The following is a 13,024-nucleotide window of genomic DNA, read 5'->3' as shown; positions in this document are numbered from 1 at the left end:
GTTTGGGGATATAACCTATTATCTGCTTTTCTGATACACATTAGTGCAATTTGTGTAACTTTATTTCCAGACCAACTTCTGAGTATGGATATAAACCGCATACAACAAAGCAAATTCCTGGGGAACAAGATATGGCAGACAGTTCGCTTTCTGTTGTCGGCAATACAGAAAACTCCAAATGGTATACATAATGCATTTCATGTCAATATCAATCAGAGGTAAGTTTTTTAGTAGTGGTATTTTTTTTAGGGAAAAAATATAATCTTAGAATAGTACATACAGTTTTTGGAAGCACTGGGTTAATATTAAGATTTTGATTATGTTTATGTTTGGGGAATGAATGTGTCCATTTATGGATTAACATAAAATTGTAGGATGCATGATTCAATTAAGTTTTTGTTTGTTCATTGTAATGTAAAGTGATTTAATTTCTGAATATATTAGTGGGATAGGATCTGTGAATAGGAAAACTACAGTCTCTGTGAATAGGATTTTTGTTGTTTAGAATATCTTTCCATCATGCAGGGGATTCTTGAATAGTATACTGTGCATTTATTATTTTGTGCCTATATAGTGTAAGAAAAGTGTACTGAAAGTCTGTATAATTCTGCATTAGAACAATATAAATTATATGGATTGCAATGTGCAGTCTGCTTCATTTCCACCTGAAGGAGGTAATACACATGGCAACAGAATTTTGTATGGTTTTAGAATTTGCTTTGGCAATGTGATTTTTATTTTTCACATTATATTTGTTGTTCTTAATATCACAAATGATCCTATAGTTAATGACCTTCCTCAGGAATGAACTTTCTGTGATGGACAAGTGGATCCTGAGCCGCCTGTCACAGATGGTCTCAGTGGCCAACAAGAACTTTGAAGCATATGACCTCCATCTTGTTACAGCAGGCTTCATCACCTTCTGGCAGAATCATCTGTGTGATGTCTATTTGGTGAGAGTTAAACATTGTTCTAAGAATAAACTGATGGTTTGAATTTTTCTTATCATGTATATTCCTAAGGTTCTTTGAAGTATATACGACTATAGCTACCATTATTGGGACATCTTGCAATGATTAATAAAAGTGATAATTTTACTTGTGATATTCCATACTATCAATAAAACTCACATGAAGCTACTAGAATATGAAAAACAGATTTACTATTTCATCTCATTACACAGTTTGTAGAAAACTATATTACAACAATAAAATGTATTAATTCCCTACAGGAAAGCATAAAGCCTTCATTAAGGAGTGGGAGTGAGGAAACCAAAGCAGCTATAATATCCACCCTTTGGACATGTGTGGAGGTGGGTCTGCGTGTCCTCTCACCCTTCATGCCTTTCCTCACAGAAGAGCTGTACCAGAGGCTTCCCTGCACAACTGGGAAGAGGGAGAGTATAATGCTGTGTGACTACCCACTTCATAATGAGGTAAGGGGCTTTTCAGTTTGAGGGAATCTTTGTAAAAGCTTTGGCAGCAACAAATAGGACACATATCAAATATTTCTTTGTGTAGAGGGAATACCCATTCCATGCAGGATGCATTTTTGATAAAGCTGAATGTTGTTAATTACTGATTTTCAAGATATTAATGATGTTTTTGTCCAATGAATTTCTTTGAAATAGTATTTGGCACATATAAACATTGAAGAAAAGTTTACTATGCTTTGGATATTCCTGTGTAAACATAATATGCGCCATACATTCTCAGTAAAAAACAGTGCCTTGAAAATCTTCTCAACAGTGGTTGTGCTGGAGAGACGAGGAGTTGGGAAAGAAAGTTGAAAGTCTTCTGACAGTAGCGGCTGCCATTCGCAACCTCAAAACAACGTACAATATTACGCAGAATAAAGTACAAGGTAGTGTAAAGGAAATATATCTCTTGTAGTGTCTGTATATGTGTAATTATATGACACCTGATGCTTTCTGAAGAATAAGGAAATTTCTTTTGAAAGAGACTTTTGCTTTAAGATTGCTCTGCCCTCTTATTGTCTATAGGTAGTGTGGTGAGTGAGGACAGTGACCTGAATGTGTGGCTAAAGGAGAACCTGCCTGTAATCCTAACTCTGGGAAGGATTGAATCCATGAACATAATGGATGCTCCTGCCTCCCCTCCAGCCACCTCTGCCATGTCAACCCTTTCAGATACAACTGCAGTTTATTTACACCTTCAGGCAAGGAAAGATTTATTGAACTAAACTGAACATCTGTTGAAAATTTTGTTGTAGTTATTTCTTTTTTTTTTTTCTTTTTGCTTTTAACTCTGGTTCTTATTGTAGATATTTCCTGATTTTCATTCATTCATTTATCTATGGATTTTTTTCTAATGTAAATAATTGCTGTGCAGGGTGTAATAAATCCAAAGAAGGAGCTGCAGAGGCTGAGGAAGAAATTCTCCAAACTCCAGAAGGAAGAAACAAAACTCTTTGGCATTGTGTCAGCTCCTGGATACGTTGAGAAGTCTCCTCTGCACGTCCAGGAAGCTCACTACAAGAAGGTGCGTTCGTTGCATTGAAAACTGTCAAGTTTTATCTTTTCTTGGTATTTTGTCTGAGACTTTTTGTTTTGTAAATTTTTATATTTACTTTGCTTTTCATGACGGTAAGAATTCATTGATTTTTTCACTCCTTTTTGCACAGGTTTGTTTGAAGGACTGGTGTAGCTTTCGTTTAGTTGGTTATTTACTTTTTTATATATGTAATCTCTGCACTCGGCATTGATTTTTGTTTCCTAGAAACATATTATTTGGTAAATGTATCATTTGGCTTCAGTTTTTTTCATGAGGAATAGTTTTCTTGAACTGAATGTGATTAATAGATGAATTGTATATGATATATATACTTAAGTGAAATATATCTACTTAAGACACACATAGTATGTATTTGAATAAAACATATTTATGTGGTGGTGGTGGTGTATTAGTATGGTAGTAATAATACTACGGTAGTAGTTGTAGTAGCATGATAGTAGTAATAGTACTGTAATAGTAATAGAGTTGTTGAAAATAATAAATGATTAATTTCCTCTCCTTTTAGTTGACTTCGTTACGGAGAGAAATGGACCAAGTACAAGAGCTCATCAGGCGCCTTGAAGCAATGTGAGGTTGTTATTTTTCACTGTTATTCATTTTGATTTTTTTTTGTTAATCAGAGCAGTAGTGCTAATCATATTTCATTATCACGAATTATTATTTTTTTCCATCTACATGTTAATGTAAATACTGGGGACTTACTCTGTAATTAATGTAAATGAGCTATATGTTGATGTAAATAGATTGTTTTTGTTTATAGAAATAATTGTTTTCTTTCAATTCCCTTAGTTTTGGTTTTGAAAATTACATGTTGTGGATCTAAGAATGGGTTTCATGCCTTTTGTATTTTTCTTGAGATATGAAAGACCAGAAAGGGGTAATGTAAGGGTAAGAAGTAAAAAAGAGAAAAAATAAATAAAGAAAAAGAGGAGTGAATAGGAATTTGGAAAAGGTAAAAAGAGAAAAAAGGAATATAGGAAAGAAAATATGAACAGAGACAAGGAAAATGATACTTTCCTATTTCTTTCAAGAATAGAATAGAAAAGGAAAAGGATAGAAAAATTGGAAGATTATGCCAAAGAAACAAAAAAAATAAAACTAAAGGAAATGCGAAAAAAAGAAAAAACATTAAGGGATAAAAAAGAGAAAAAAGTAAACGAAAAGAGAAAAAGAGAAAAAAGTAACAATAAATGAAAAGATTAAAAAAGAGAAAAAATAAAAATCAATAATCTTCACTGTTTTTGGCCGAAAGCATATGCAAAAGATATTTCATCAATGAATTTTGATTAGTGAATCTCCTAACACTGCTAAGCTTTGATGATGCATGTACAAATACATGATCAATTTCATTTGTGGAGCTAATAATATGCATGCTGCCTACTTTTCCATCGCGGGGGCCAACTCCCACGATTAAGCTTTCAAGAGAAGACGTTTGCGTCAGCTGTGGGATGGACCATATTTTTCTACGATTATTATCTTTCATGGCACTTGGCACCTTTGCCACTCAATGCAGAGAAATCTAATCACTTTTATTTTTCTGATAACAACGCATCTATTTTCCAAAGGGACATGGCATTTATTTATTCATATAATTTTTTCTCAGAAAAAATACATTTATGATTATAATACGTTTTATTACTGTAACTTGTAAATGTTATGAAAAGCAATTAATGTAGACAGATTATAAGCTTAGGTTAATACAAAAAAATCATAAACATTAGTAGAGCAGACAAATAAAAAATGTGAGTAAATGATATGAAACACCAACAGTCCAAAAAAAAAAAAATTAAGATGATTACTGGAAGAGCAGATTAAAAGAAAAATCACTCTCTCTCTCTCTCTCTCTCTCTCACACTCACACACACACACACACACACACACACACACACACACACACACACACACACACACACACACACACACACACACACACACACACACACACACACACACACACACACACACACACACGCACAAACGTACGTGAAGAACGATGATTCGATACAGTAACAAGCTTCTCACATCGAAAACCAATAAGTAGAGCTTAGATGTAGATGATATCGGCTGTTTGGAACACTGCAGATATTGGGCTAAACGCTTACCGATTAATGAAATTATATATTCCTAACTGCACAATGTTAGCAATTTAGGTAATTATGGTAAGGGCGGTTTGGTAATTTTTCACCAAGACAAACGTATAAGGCAGCAATACCAGACCAAGATCTATGGCCTTGAATGGCACGCTGCTCTTCTGACTTTTGATAGGAGGGGGGAATAAGTGCTAATAGATAAGTAGGGATATATATATATATACATATATAGATAGATAGATAGATAGATAGATAGATAGATATACACTGAGTATGAATGTTTGATAGATATTTAGACATATATAAACAGAAGTATGAAATATCAGCTGATTCCGATGGAAAAAGTAAAGAATTGACGAATCGGACGAGCCACGAGGAGTGAGTTGCCAGGGTCTTTTTCCCTGAAATTTGACGTACTATTACTAGGGAGTCAGTGAGTCACAGAGTCGTTGAGAGAGTCACAGGAAAAACAAAAACAGAATGGCAGGATCGTAGGACGACCCGAAAGATAGGACAGACCATAGGAGATATAGGAATCCTTAAATGAGTCACAGGAGAAAGAATCTTGAGGGAAAAGGGTCGTTGGATAAATCTTAGGGAATCCTAGGTTGGGTCATAGGAGAAAATCCTTAAGGAGAAGGTCGCTGGGTGTCATAGGAACAAAATTCTAAGGCGTGTTTACATACGAGAAAGAATCATAGAGTTATAGGAGTATAGGAGTATGAGGGTGAGTATGAGGGTATATAATAGGAGTATGAGGGTGAGTATAGATTATAGGAGTATGAGGGTGAGTCAGACATTATAGGAGTATGAGGGTGAGTCAGACGAGAGGCATAGGAGAAAACGCCTAGGGTGAGTCTCCCTAGGACAAAGGGTCCGAGTGAGCCGAGGGAACGAGTCATAGCAGAGGGAATCCGAGGTGAATCCTAGACCCAGAGTGAGTCGCAGGAAAACAAAATCATTACACAGGAAAGAATGAACGGACATTAGAGCAGGTTCTTCAGTCATATCATCGTGATCCAGGTTCATTTTATACCGCAGGGTCCATTCCATCGTTCCTTTCTCTCTTAATATGATAGTTTGTATATAAAATCTTCCCCTGAGGCCATTGCATTATGGCACCTACAGCCTTTTACAAACTGTTGGCAGTGGCGGGATCTGAACACACGTCTCCGAAAACCGCTCGACCAATGATTCCATGATACAAGGTCTACGAAACCACATGAGCATATGTAAGCTGTATGAATTATGTGCTGTCACTCTCACATTACATTTGCTGGGTAAAAGTGCTAAGTTCGGAAACTTTTGTGACAGGAAACAAGCATCTCACTCTCACTCTATCCTTTTGACCTTAGGTTATGCATTATTGTGAAAACACGGTATTACCAACAAACATGAAATATTGTTCTTTTATGTAATTGATTTCTTTACTTTGTAGAGATTCATATTGTTTCATATACAAATTCAACACATTCATGATTTTCTCTATATCTGAGAAATAACTAATTTTGCAAAATTCTATATACTTCATTCTCATACGAGTTCTGTTGATTGACTGTCAGAAAGTTCGCTCATTCTTAATCTTTAGTTTAATTAATTCTCTTGCTGATTTCATTTATCTTTATCTCGAACATCATAGTATTTATTTCTACTCTCCTTAATAGCGTTGCTAGGTCTCGCCTTGGCCTTACTTTCAATCACTTCTGTTCACTCATGCATGTCGAAACGCTATGGGGAGTAGACCAGCTCACTTTTCGCGTTATTTGGTTGTTTGTAGTTGTCCACACCATAGGAATAAGCATGGGATTGTTACATTGCACAATGGTGACACGTTTTGTCTCCACTAGAACAAAGCTTGTAACACATTTTTTTTATAAATTTGTTATTGAGTATAGTGCTAGTAACTTCCCCATATCATAGTGCACAGGGATGCCAGATGTATCCCAGGGTTATGTAAATCACCCAATAAATCTGCGTTCCAACGTACAGTAGTAAGTAAAAGTAAAACCAAAATTATACATTCGATTAGCAACTTTTATTCGACTAGGGTTTAAGCTGAGTCTTTATTCTCTTCTTAATCACGTCGCTTGCATGTTCAGGAAAATCCCAGACGATCGTATGATTCGAGACAGATACCCGTACAGCATATCACAAGTGCCTATCAGAGATTCGCAGAATTAAGTAGGTTATAGATTTTCTTGTCTCGTTCAGTTCACTTCATAACGGCATTTTGTATATAGGGACCGCCCGGCAATGAAGTTTAACGTAGTCTAACATGCTTAAGCTAGACATGGCTACCTCAGTATATCAGAATTTTGTAGCGAATCCGAAATGTAGATTAAATAGAATCTTGGATTGCGCTGTACATTCCTGAGCCATGAAGATTTGCTTTGCTTGTAAGTAGTTTTTCATGTCACTGTTCACTAACAGTGACATTAAATGTTGAATTCAATGTAATAATTGAAACAATTTTGTATTAACATAATTTTCCACTTATACTTAATAAAGATGAACATTAATCTATGTGTTTGTGATTCATTCTTTGTGTGAGCTCACTCTCACTTTCATTCTAACACTCACTCTCGCTCACACACTCATCCGCACAGATCAAAAGATACTGACACCTTTTCATTAACAGGGTTTGTTGTCGTAATTGTAGCTGTATAGATAAATGATGTATCTCTTTTGCCCGCGATTTTTCCAGTTCTTGATGAGTGGCAACAGTATGCACATTAATTTTCATTTCTTATTTTACACACATTTTTTTCCCTGTGTGATGCGGATGCGGATTTCACGTCTATCAGAGACGGTTTGCAGCTCAAGCATATCCTTTGTGGAGTGCTACTTACGTCTCCCTCTCTTATTTGCTTCTCTATCTTCGTGAAATAAAATACAAAATGAGAATAAAACGAATATATTGTAAAAACTAACATTAAAAAACTGAAGATTTATATAAATAACCGGCTAACATCCTTCCCTGAATTACATAAACCTTTGGTCATATTGTATTGATCGATAACAATTGTTCAGTATTATATTCAATACTGTGTTTGTGTTTACAGTTCATTGTCTCTTTCCCTTTATGAAATGTGTTAATAATGATAATGTTACGCCGGCCGCCTCGTCTCTCTGCCACCAACACAAGGCAGGCTAGGCAGACGGCGTGTTATATACAGGGTCGTGAACACTGGACAGCTCCAAGAGGCACCGAGCACCACAGCGTCCTAGAACACCACAGGGGAAACACCACGAGGCGAGGCAGGGCACGAAATAAACACACGATGACAGTCTTTCCTTTATTTACACAAGTTATTTACCCGTACACTTTTCTATAGGCACAATACTGGGGGAAACCAGCATGTCACACTGCACGATACAGCTTATAACAGGGCAACACAAAGTTACATCAGGTCACAAGGGCACACACGAGGTCTTCACAGGAGCAGCACCCAACTCCGTCTCTCGGCTTGTTCCTCCGCTCCTCCGCTCACTGCCAGCTGCGACATGTTTGCCCAGGTCCCTTCATGTAAACACATGTTTCGCACAGAAACAAAGACCCACTGGCGTAGCACTATCCCCCCTATCAAGCAGACGACCCGTCTGCTCTGACATATCTAAACCTGAAACAAACTACATAAAAATTTAAATAAAATCAGTTCTCAGAAACACAAAAATCTTTCATCCAGCGCGGCTTTCTTCGCTCTCGCTGGGGTCTCTCTGGAGGTGTGGGCGGCGGTAGATTGGCAGTGGCACCCAGAGGGGTATCTCCTGTCCCAAGACCTGGCTCATGGTCACCATTGACATCTGCTGCATCGCCCTCACCGTCCAAATGCTCGTCCTCATCTCGGTCAGCGTCTGCCACGTCCTCATCGCCGCTACTGGGGCTAACTTCATCTTCTTTTTCACCATGGCCCCAGGAGTAGCTTCCTGGCCCAGGGTAACGCCACAGCCGGTCCACGTGGACAACAGACGGTCGTTTTCGCCCTCTGCGAATTCGATAGGTGACATCAGAGAGGGCCGCTACCACCGTGTATGGCCCCTCCCAGGGGCTCTGTAGCTTCGGCGAGAGCCCTCGCTTCCGACGCGGGTTATGCAGCCACACTCTGTCACCTATGTTGTACCTCACTTCCCTCATGCGCCGGTCATAGGTCTCCTTCATGGCATGGCCGGCTACCTTGAGCTTGCCACGCACCCGTCGGTGCACCTCCGCCAGGTTCTCCTGCAGTTTGTGCCATTTCCTCCCTCATACCGGCCAGCATGGCACTGATCAGGTCCATCTGGCTCGGTTTCACCTCACTCGTGCCTGCCTCAGTCATAGCCTCCTCTCCCTCATGGCTGCCGCCATCTTTGGAGAACATGATAAATCGGCGCTCTCACTGATCAAATATCACAAATCCCACTCCTGACACCATTTGTTACGCCGGCCGCCTCGTCTCTCTGCCACCAACACAAGGCAGGCTAGGCAGACGGCGTGTTATATACAGGGTCGTGAACACTGAACAGCTCCAAGAGGCACCGAGCACCACAGCGTCCTAGAACACCACAGGGGAAACACCACGAGGCGAGGCAGGGCACGAAATAAACACACGATGACAGTCTTTCCTTTATTTACACAAGTTATTTACCCGTACACTTTTCTATAGGCACAATACAGGGGGAAACCAGCATGTCACACTGCACGATACAGCTTATAACAGGGCAACACAAAGTTACATCAGGTCACAAGGGCACACATGAGGTTTTCACAGGAGCAGCACCCAACTCCCTCTCCTGGCTTGTTCCTCCGCTCCTCCGCTCACAGCCAGCTGCGACATGTTTGCCCAGGTCCCTTCATGTAAACACATGTTTCGCACAGAGACAAAGACCCACTGGCGTAGCAATAATAATCAAGTTCAATTATAGTTTGAAATTAGTAATTTTACAACAGAGCTAAATTTTGACATAAAATTTACACATGATAATTGAATACGTGTTTTCTCTCCCTCCCTCCCTCCCCTTTCCCTTCATCCCTCGTTCCTTCCCTCCCCTTCCCTCTCTGTGTCAGAGTGTTACTAACAAGTCTCCTTACCTTGCAGTATATTGGGGGTCCACCTTAACATGTTCGGGTCCGTGACCGCCGGCGCTGCAGCAAAGTTAGTGCTGGGGTCGGTTCTCCCCGCAGGCCTTCTCGTCGCTGCCAAAGACCAGGATAAAGTGTACCCTTTAGGAGAAACCTTTAAGTGGCTTCTTAGGGAAACGGGCTACGCCCATATCCAAGCCACCAAGCCAGATACGGTCGGTAAGTGGAAGACTGAAAGAGATGGTGGATGTATATTGTTGTGTAGTTGGGCTGGGGTGAGAAATTCCACCAAGCTTAAAAGTATGCTAGTTAAGGTAGAAATTAGTCAAGAATACCTGTACGTATATAAGATCGCACAACGTTGCAAGAAAGGGGATAAATAAAACAGCTGTCGTAAGAAAAAAAAAATGGACAAGGTATGTAAGTAATCTAGACGATATTTGTAAGTAAAACCTTTATCATCTTAGGCCGTTTTGGGTTAGTTAATCTGGCAACAAGGTAGCACTTTCCATCGCACTACATCATACAAGCATATCATTGAACACCATATTTCCTCCTTTAATGCTTATGTAATATATTTGGTTTTGATATTTTGAAGCTGGATAAGTGTCACTATAAGTCCTATCACTAGTGTTTTATGCATATTTATAACGGAAAAAAGACATCCTTTCATTAGTAACTTAGTCATTTACCTTAAATGGTATTATTCGTGGAATAAAATGTTAACTAGAAGAGGTCTTTAAAAAAAAATAAATAAAATAAAAAATGGATTACCAGCAATGCAACGTTCGGTCGTTTTGAATTCCTTATAAGCGGGTTCTCTTTTTTTCTTCTTCTTTTTTCTTAGTTTCTCTTTCTTTTCTTCTTCTTTTTTCTCAGTTTCTCTTTCTTTTCTTTCTCTCTTTTCTCTTTTTCTTACTCTGTTCTCTTTCTCTTACTCCTTTCTCTCTCTCTCTCTCTCTCTCTCTCTCTCTCTCTCTCTCTCTCTCTCTCTCTCTATCTATCTATCTATCTATCTATCTATCTCTATCTCTCTCTCTTTCTTATTAAGTCCTTTACTTTTTTCTCATTTTTCCCGTTTTTCTACGTACATCCCATAATCTATTGGTGTGATGAATCGATGACTGAGGAGTCGAAAGGAAGAATGCAGAATATATACATATTTCTATTACATAAAATGAAGACCATGAATAAAAAAAAAAAGAAAAAAAAAGAAAAAAAAAAAAAAAAAAAAAAAAAAAAAAAAATATATATATATATATATATATATATATATATAGATAGATAGATAGATAGATAGATAGATAATAAAAAAACGAAAATGTATTAAAGGTTTATATTAATATCTGTATAATATATATATATATATATATATATATATATATATATATATATATATATATATATATATATATATATATATATGTATATATATTTATATTTTTTTTCCCCAATCGTATCAATACTATAGAGTGTTTTGTCAATATCTAAATTAGTCTTCTCATAGATTTAGGAATTAAATAGACCTACCGCTGATATATATGTCATCTGTTAACCCTTTTAAAAGGAAGGGAATTTATCATTATTGATATGATTGTATATTTAGTCTCATGGTATAAACTTGAATCTGGAAAATGGATAGATTATTTATATATATGAAAATAAGGGACATTTAACTAGAAATATTATCTTCAATCTGAATACATGTTATTTCATTACTTTATTTGCATTGTTATTATTTTTTTATCACTTAATGTTAAAGTTTGTCATTTTCAAACCCCCCGCTTTTAACATGAGCATAATAAAATTAACGGTAATCCCACTCTATTTTATGATTATAGTGTATTAAAGGTAGGACGTCAATGTCTATGTTTATAGATGAAAGCTGAAAATTAACAAAATATTTTAAATGGAAAGGGGTTTCTCTCTCTATTTTCCCTCTCTCCCCTCCCTCTCCCTCCTCTTTTCTCTCTCCTCTTTTCTCTCCTCTCTTCTCTCTCTATCTCTCTTTTTCCCTTCTCCTCTCTCTCTCTCACACACACATACTAATTTTATGGCAGTTTAATGTCATATCGACCTCCCCCCCCTTCTTTGTATCATGTGTAGAATTACTAATTTTATGCGTTATTGCAATTATTAATTCGCTTATCTTTTTCACGTTTTACTTCTGTTTATTATTACGGAAGATAAACATGAGAACGTTTTACGTAAAAGTTGTGAAAGGGTAACATCCCTTAAAAATATATATAAATAAATCAAATCAAATAAAAAAATAAAAAAAAGGGGAGAATTTTTCTACAAAAAAAAGTTTTTTGGGAAAAAGAAAACTTGTATTTAAAAAAAACCTTCGGTTGGCGAAAAAATTATAAAAAAAAAAATTTCATTCTTAGAAAGTAACTTGAAAAAAAAAAAATTTTTTTTTAAACCAAAACATTTCCCATTTGGGAAAAAACCCTTTTTCTTTGTTAAAAAGTAACGTTGCACCCCACAAAAAAAAAACTTATTTTTGGCAGAAACCCCCTTCCCGGGTCAGGGGCCAGCGGGGGGGGGCCTGGCCGCCTTCCCCTCAAGAGTTTTCCCATCCCCAGGGGGTTTTAGCTCCCCAAACAAAAGTTCTATGGAAAATTCTTTTAGCTCACGAAAAGTCTGCTTATTTTTTTTGTTTTTTTTTTTGGTTTTTGGTCTTTTAACGAACTCTTTGGTTTTTCTCGTTCATGAATTTTTTTGTTTTTGTTAATTTTCCTTTTGCTATTTGTTAATAAAATTTTTTTTCGTTTTTGCTTTTAAATTTAACTTGTTAAATTAACATTCCTTTTTTTGTTTTTCATGAACATTTTTGTTTTTTTTAAATTTAACTTTTTTTTTGTTGTTAATAAAGCTGTTTTGATTTTTTTTTTGTTTTAATGAACTTTAGTATTTTTTTTTAAAGGGGGATTTATCCTCAGGTAAGTTTTTTCCCTCTTTCTTTTTGGGGTTTTTAAGCGTTTTCCGATTTTCGAATTTTTTTTTTTAATAAACTGATAGATTTTTGGATGTTTTAAAATAAAATGGTGTGTGTTTTTTACCGTTAAAACATAGGTCAAACACACACACAACCCAAACAAAACAAAACCACCCCAACCACATATATATATATATGGGTGCCGGTGCGTGTGGGGGGGAATTGCATATTTTGCATATTTTTGCAAGGGGTCCTTTGTACCCCAACCAGGACCAGGAGGCAGGCGGCCACTTTTCCCGGCCCCCCAGAGCGACCAGTGACCTGGCCCCCTGACCTCCACCGATTTTGAAACCCCCGTGGGGGAAAAAGGGGGACGCATGAACCCCGGGCGGGAAAAAAT

General features: G+C 37.1%; 1 protein-coding gene across 1 annotated transcript in view; it reads left to right on the top strand.

Moving 5' to 3' along the window:
* The window catches only part of LOC119584370 (valine--tRNA ligase-like), a 10,461-nt gene extending 7,145 nt beyond the window's left edge, over positions 1-3,316 (top strand). The window contains 7 exon segments of the mRNA XM_037932949.1: positions 71-218; positions 803-953; positions 1,232-1,435; positions 1,749-1,863; positions 2,003-2,178; positions 2,352-2,501; positions 3,040-3,316. Coding sequence (XP_037788877.1) covers positions 71-218; positions 803-953; positions 1,232-1,435; positions 1,749-1,863; positions 2,003-2,178; positions 2,352-2,501; positions 3,040-3,105 — 1,010 coding nt within the window. The 3' untranslated portion in view covers positions 3,106-3,316.
* The last annotated feature ends 9,708 nt before the right edge of the window (positions 3,317-13,024 follow it).

This window comes from Penaeus monodon, chromosome 2, assembly GCF_015228065.2.
Source record: "Penaeus monodon isolate SGIC_2016 chromosome 2, NSTDA_Pmon_1, whole genome shotgun sequence".
NCBI lineage: Eukaryota > Metazoa > Arthropoda > Malacostraca > Decapoda > Penaeidae > Penaeus > Penaeus monodon.
The sequence above is the reverse complement of the archived record's forward strand: the minus strand, read 5'-3'. Positions and strand labels throughout refer to the sequence as shown.